This window comes from Oenanthe melanoleuca, unplaced genomic scaffold, assembly GCF_029582105.1.
Source record: "Oenanthe melanoleuca isolate GR-GAL-2019-014 unplaced genomic scaffold, OMel1.0 S001, whole genome shotgun sequence".
NCBI classification, from domain to species: Eukaryota; Metazoa; Chordata; class Aves; order Passeriformes; family Muscicapidae; genus Oenanthe; species Oenanthe melanoleuca.
Window position 1 is genome coordinate 863,609 of NW_026612650.1, and position 7,440 is coordinate 871,048.

At 51.5% G+C, this 7,440-nt stretch overlaps 1 protein-coding gene across 1 annotated transcript; it reads left to right on the plus strand.

The window, feature by feature from the left end:
- The first annotated feature begins 3,096 nt into the window (after positions 1-3,096).
- LOC130265938 (olfactory receptor 14C36-like) lies at positions 3,097-4,059 on the plus strand. The gene has a single exon (XM_056515279.1). It carries the CDS (start codon positions 3,097-3,099, stop codon positions 4,057-4,059), a length of 963 nt encoding a protein of 320 aa, XP_056371254.1.
- The last annotated feature ends 3,381 nt before the right edge of the window (positions 4,060-7,440 follow it).

The following is a 7,440-nucleotide window of genomic DNA, read 5'->3' on the forward strand; positions in this document are numbered from 1 at the left end:
CTTAAAGGTCTCAAAGGTCTTTTCCAACTTCATTAATTCTGTGATTCGGTGTCATAATAGTCTCCATTGTTCCACAAGGCCCGACAGTGTCACAATTGTCCCCTTGGTCTCATGAGGCCAGGCAGTATCAGAATGGCCCCTTTGTTTCATGGAGCACCACAGTGTCTGTATGGTCCTCTTGGTTCCACAGGGTCCCACAGTGTAACAATGGGCCCTTGGTTCCATGAGGTTCCTCAGTGTCACAGTGATCTCCTTGGATCCTCAGTGTCACAATGGCCCCTTGGCTCCCTGTGGCCCTGTGGTGTCACAATGGCTCCTGTTTGCAGGAGGCATGGAAGTATCAAAATGGCCCTTTGTTTCCATGAGGTTCCACAGTGTCACAGTGGTGTCCCTGGTTCCATGACGGTCTCCTGCATCACAATGGCCCCTTGGTTCCATGAGGTTCTAAGGTGTCACAGTTGAATCCTCAGTTCTGAGAGGCCACACTGCCAAGTCTTGAAGTATCAGAATAAGACTACTTGACACCAGTGGTGTGGAGGAGGACATCATTTATTTATGCCTTAGGTTTAACCCAGGATAACTCCTAACCTTATGTGGAAAACTGATTCTACAAGTGTTTTCTATATATTCAGTCACCACATGTGTATAACAATTTACACATTTCCATAAAACCCAACCCAAATTCCCAAGATCAAGAGTCCTTGTTTTTTCTATCACTGCACCATTAAGCCAGATGTCTTCTTCTCTTTCAGTTGTCCCTCCTGGAAAAGCAGGCCCGGCATGCCTTGTTCCTGTGATAAAACTTCACAGGCACAGTAAAACTTGAGTTAAAACATTTAGAATCAGGGCCAAGGTTTTGTGTGGCCAGGCAGAGGCAGGCAGGACGCAGATCTGTCAGCAAAGGAAGAGGCCAGCGAGGTGGGGCAGCCGGGGGATGACGACAGCCTGCAGGGACAGAGGCACAGGGCATGGACACCGTAGGACAGCCTGGGCTGCAGAGGGCACTGGGATGGGCAGCAGCTGAAAGGCCCTGCCAGAGCCAACTGCTGCAGCACTTGGGCCATGGCTGCTGGCCCTGGGCCTGAGGCCAGCAGGGCACAAGGGAGCCTTGCTGTGCTGGGGCCTCATTGCCTCCTTGTCTCTTCTCAGCAGCCTGGCAGGGCCTGCCCCATGGTCCCGCCCTTGGCATTGCACATCCCCAGAGCCCAGTGGCCCGGGAAGGCCCTGAGCAATGAGGGAGGGACAGGATCTGCCTGGCCAGGGGCTGGGGCTCAGGCCTTGGCCCTTTGCATTCCTGAAACACATCCAGATTTGGTCAGCATCAGAGACACCTTTCCCTTGTTTGTCCCCACCTGTCATCACTGCCACCAGTGTTCTACTCTAACATCAACCTGGGGACACTTTCTCAGGTGTGTTCCTCATTGGAACCCATTAAAACTTCAAGAAACTATGGAGTTTGATTGTGACTTTAAAATCTTGAGAAGTTTTTTGAACACTCTCTCAGGGACTGAGTCTGATGTAAACAGCACCAAAGCCCTGAGAGATTCATTAAAATCCTTGTGCTGTGTCTGTGCTGCTGAGCTGGGCTGGGCTCCTGGCACAGAGGCAGCTACTGGCAAGCAAGAAGAGCTTCAAAAAGACATTTCTGTTGAGGAGCAGCTCCTCTCCCATCCCAGCAGGGCTGAGGGCACTGCCTGCAGGCACTGAGGGGACAGGAGCCATGCACAGACAGGCTAGAGGCAATCAGGACTGGGAAGACTTTGAGCTGAGACTTCACTTGGGGAAACATCTTCACAGCCCTGGACATGGTGAGTCTGTGGGTGCAGGGCAATGTTCCCTGTGCTCCTGGAGGGATCTCCTGGAGTCAGCCATCCCCACAGTCTGGGGTTTGTGACAGGAGGACTCTCCCAGTTTCTCAGAGGCAGAGGAGGAGGAGGATGTGCTGCAGAGCGGGGCTGCCCTGGGCAGTGTCAGAGGGACAGGGCAGGATGGCTCCTGCTGCCAGGGATGGCTGTAGGGGCTGAAGCTGGGGCTGCAGACAGGGCTGCCCTGGGCTGTCCTGCACAGCAGCTCCTGCAGCCATCAGGGCTCTTGGCCAGCCCAGGGCATATGCCACCTGCCAGGGGCAGCTCTCACCCTGCCTGGCAGCTCCCCATGGACTGTGGGGAGAAGTTGGAGGGGGAAGGAGCCACCCCCATCAGGGCAGATTCCTCCTGCTGTGGACATGCTGCTGCATGGCCAGGGCTGCTCTCAGCATTCTCCTCAAGGGAAGGGAAAGGGGCTGTCAGGTGTGTCTGTGTCACTGAGACTCCTGCACTCTCCCACTGGGCATCAGAAGATCTGCCTCACATCTCCCTCACAAAGTGCCTCCTCACCACCCTGTGCCTACAGACAGCAGCAGCAGGACCTTGGCTTGCAGCATCTCAGTTTGTCTGAGCTGCCCTTAAGGCCCTGCTACCAGGGATATGCCCCAGGGCAGTGCCCTGTGCTGGGAGGGGTGTGCAGGGCAGAGCTGAGCCCCCAGGGCTGGGCTGGGCTTGCCTGTGGGAGCACTGGCAGGGACAAGGCTTGGATAGAGACAAACAGCTCCCAGTAGGCCCAAATCCAGGCAGCTGAGAGCCACACCAACCCTGGCTATCCCACCAAACCTGGATATCCCATCCTGTCTAGCTGCATAGGGAAAGGGAGGTGGCTTTAGAGGAACTAACTTTGAAACCAGATCTTTCAAAATGTTCTCTTTATTTTTTCAAGCACATTTTTCATGCAGTCATTCTGAAATACAGGCAGGTGTATGTGAGCAAAGGGCAGTTGTGTGGGACCAGCTAGTCTGACTATACTCGGGCACAGGGAGCCCTGTGTTCCCCCTGGGCTCCCCAGTGTTCAGCATCAGAGCAATGCTTAAAGAGGATTTCTTCTCTTTTAAAGAAAGCAAAACCCCGAGCTCAAAGATTAAAAAAAAGTGATTGAAATTTCCCCACTGAAAGAGAAGCAATTTTGAGTAAATCTCTAAGAAAATAACATTGAATTCACACAAGGAAGCCTCTCCCAACTTGTCTATGTCTTCTTCCAACAGCCCACCATGCCCAGAGTGAAGAAATGCCCAACAGCAGCTCCATCAGCCACTTCCTCCTGCTGCCATGGGCAGACACGTGGCAGCTGCAGCTCCTGCACTTCTGCCTCTTCCTGGGCATCTCCCTGGCTGCCCTCCTGGGCAACGGCCTCATCATCAGCGCCGTAGCCTGCGGCCACCACCTGCACACCCCCATGTTCTTCTTCCTGCTCAACCTGGCCCTCACTGACCTGGGCTGCATCTGCACCACTGTCCCCAAAGCCATGCACAATTCCCTCTGGGACACCAGGAACATCTCCTACTCAGGATGTGCTGCTCAGGTGTTCTTCTTTGTCTTCTTTATCTCAGCAGAGTTTTCCCTCCTGACCGTGATGTGCTACGACCGCTACGTGTCCATCTGCAAACCCCTGCACTACGGGACCCTCCTGGGCAGCAGAGCTTGTGCCCACATGGCAGCAGCTGCCTGGGCCAGTGGCTTTCTCAATGCTCTGCTGCACACAGCCAATACATTTTCCCTGCCCCTGTGCAAGGGCAATCCTCTGGGCCAGTTCTTCTGTGAAGTCCCCCAGATCCTCAAACTCTCCTGTTCAAAATTCTACTTTAGGGAAGTTGGGGTTTCTGCTTTTGCTACCTCCTTAGTACTTGGTTGTTTTGTATTCATTGTTTTCTCCTATGTGCAGCTCTTCAGGGCCATGCTGAGCATCCCCTCTGAGCAGGGACGGCACAAAGCCTTATCCACCTGCCTCCCTCACCTGGCTGTGCTCTCCCTGTTTATCTGCACTGCAGTATTTGCCTACCTGAAGCCCCCCTCCATCTCCTCCCCATCCCTGGATCTGTCCCTGTCAGTTCTGTACTCAGTGGTGCCTCCAGCCTTGAACCCCCTCATCTACAGCCTGAGGAACCAGGAGCTCAAAGGTGGCCTACGAAAATTGATGACTCTATGTTTTCAGAAGTGTTGCACTCTTTCATTTCTGCACCAGGGCCTTTAGAATGTAACTCTTTACAATCTCAACCATTTTCTCCCCTTATTTGTCCATTTTTTCTTCAGTTACTTTTCTAATGTTGCTCGGATTTTTAAAAAATACTGTAACATTACGCCTTTCATTTCTACATTAGTATCTACCCTTTGAAACAAAAATATGTTGAAGAGGTCTCTTCCGAATGCATTTAAATAAAAGCAAGCACATGCGCTAACCTGTGTGTCCAGGATTCTTCCTCAGCACTTCTCTGTCTCTGCAGGGCAGTGACTGTGGGCAGAGGTGGAGGGAAGAGTCTCCCTGCACAGCAGCACAGCCAGGGACAATGGCCCTGGCTCTTCCCACATCTGCTCTTCCCAACTCCACCCTCTCCTTGCCAGCCCTTCTGTGCCTGTAAGGCCGCAGTGCTCTGGCACCTTGGTCACTGTCCTGCTGCATGTCCGTGCTGTGAGCACAGGCAGGGACAGGCCATGGGCACTGCTGGGACACAGCTGGGCTCCAGCACAGCAGCTCCATTAGCAAAGGGCATCTCCTGAGGGCAGGGCAGGAAGGCTTTGCTCTCCTCCAGAGCTAAGGTCAGCAATGTGCTCCAGGAATGCAAAGCAAAGCCCAGTGCCTGGGGCAGAGGGGCAGTGTGCAGGGGGCACACAGCAGTGTCCTGGCACAGCCAGAGCTCCTGGCATGGACCTGAGGGAGCAGCAGAGCAGGGCCTGGGCTGTGTCTTTGTTCTGCCCACAGCCTGGGAAGGTGCCCCAGGCCAATTGTCCCACACCAGCTCCTGCAACCACCACACCCAGCACTGGCCTCTACCCCACCTGCAGATGGTTGTTTGTCCCTGCATGGAGGGACACCAAGTGACCAGGGAGCAGTCTGAGTTTGCTCTGTACTGAGGAGATTTCAGCAGTGCATCATGTGTGTGTGGGGAGATGAACCCGAGTGAGCACAAACACCATCATCAGCACTCGGGGCTGGCACAGTTCTGGTGGCACAAACAGTGCCTTGAGGCCACTAAACTCTGGAAACCACCTGAATTCATTATTGGGCTGTGGTTAGGATTCCATAGAGAGAAACATCCTGGGCAAGGAGGCTTCAGGAAAAAATGCTCAGGAGAGCCATGGACTGCACAGAGAGACCATTGGGGTGGGGGTTTGTGGGGAGAAATCAGAGCTGCCTCCCTCTGAACCACCCTGAGCACCTGGACAGGGCTGTGTTCTGTTCTGGGCACAGACCTGGAACTCAGGGATGTGGAAAAGGCCTTTTGTGTCAGGGATGTTGAGAAGGCTGGGCAGTGTCACTGTGAGACCTCTCTCAAAGCCCTTGGAAAGGCCAGAGCCATCCCAGAGGTCCTGGGCACTTGGGAAGGACAGACATGGAACCAGTCTGCAAACAGGGCAGGGAGGGGCACTGGGAGAGTCACAGACTGGTCAGGCTCAGCAGGGAAGGGCATGTGGCAAATCCTCCTGCAGCCATTCCAGGCACTGGCAGCACAAGGCAGGGATGGCAGAACTCCCATGGGAGGGAAAAGAAGGGGATGTTGTGTGTCCAGACTTTAGCCAGGCCTGGGACATGGTCAGCTGTGCTCTCCTCAGAGCCAGACTGGACAGAGCTGGGCTGCAGGAGTGGAACATGGGGTGGGTGGGAATTTGGCTGAACAATGAGGGTCAAATATCATCCATGGCACAGAGTCCCCTTGGCAGCCACTCCCTGGTGACATCCCTCAGTGACCAGCCCTTGACCATCACTGGGGAACATTTCTATTATCTCTATAATGGCATGAAATGCACTTTCAATTCCTTTGTGGATGCTCCCAAGTTGCAGGCAGTCTGTGACCAAACTCATCCACTTAATGATGACTGCAAAACAAAATGGGGCAATGCGGGAGACTCCCGGACTCTTTGTATCAGGGTGGACGCGAGGAACAAGACTCAGACGCTCTGTAAATGCTAAAAGCTACAGTTGCAGTTTATTATAAGGGAGTCTGCAAGGAGCTGCCCGGCACAGCCACGTGCAGATTAAAGAGATAAAAAGGGGGAGAGAAAGAGAGAAGAAGGAGGGTAAAGAGAGAGAGTAAAGAAGGTAAAGAGGGGAAGAGAAGAGGAAAAGAAAAGAGAGCGACTTCCCGTTTGTAACACAATAAATTTACTTCGTTCATGACTATTCTAATTCCCTAAGAACCAATCCAATACAAAATACTAATTCTATAGCATTTACATATAACCTATAGGAAATCTTATATTAGCATAGCATGTGACATTCTAAACTCTAAGATCTAATCTTTGGGTGCGGGTCAGTCTTTTGTGTCTTTTGGCCTTGCCCTCTGGCCAAAAGCATTGTTTAGTTAAGAGTGGATTGGCTTCGGTGAGCCATCCCATTGTATACCTGGTTATTCAGTAACTAGGGCTTGGTATCTCAAACGTGGCTTTCATTTCAATTTCATTCATGGTTTCTATATTCCCAGAATCTGAGCATTCATATTTGCAAGATTCCTCAGTTTCATCTTCTCCAACATCTCCCCCGTTTTGTTCAACAATTAATACATTGGATATTGCTTTGATTAGTATTTGCAGGGTACAAATATTAAAACTAAAATTAATACTACTAGAATACACAAACTTATTTTAGAGTTAAACAGAGTTTCTTTAGCCAAGAGGCAAAGCCTTAACTTTGAACAAACTGTTCAGCTAGGTAGTAACTTTTTATAATTTGGTCAGCTAAATTTTTTAAATTCTGCAAAATAGTTTGATAACTTTATGCAGCAAATTTGTGAAAATTTTTACATGTGTTAAATAGACAGATGATATCATAGCTTGCGGATTTGGCTAAAGCAACCCAGGCATTTATCTTAGGTTGATTTACAGATAAGGTTTCACTAGAAAAACTAAAACAAAGGAAGAAAATTAGCATGCATTTGCGAAAACTATAAAATTCCAATTTTTTTCTTGAGGTGTTTTTGAGTTTTTAACCAAAACCGGGGGGTGCAATGCCGTCAATTCCCCCTCTGTTTTGCATAATATGTGTGCCAGGTTGCGATAACAGGGCTGAACTGGATAAGTCCGGTGGTGGATCTGGCTTTGGTGCGGTAGGCATATAGAGTACTGGACAGCGGGCTGTGGAGGGGTACTGCTGAAGGGACGCTTTGGGACATAGGAGAGACGGGGACAGCGCAGGTGCAGGAGGCGCTGGCGAGGTCTGCGCATGGACGGTGTTTGTGTTCAGTGTTATGTGGACAGGCATGGCATCTGTGACTGTGGCAGGCTGCTTGCTGACGGCTCTGGTAGGATGCTGTGGATCAGGAGGGGCTGGGAAGGACTGAGTTGCACTGGTGGGCACGGGCTGCGGAGTTGCATTTAATGGGACTAAAACGGGAGGCAGGATTGGGGCTGCAACGGGTGG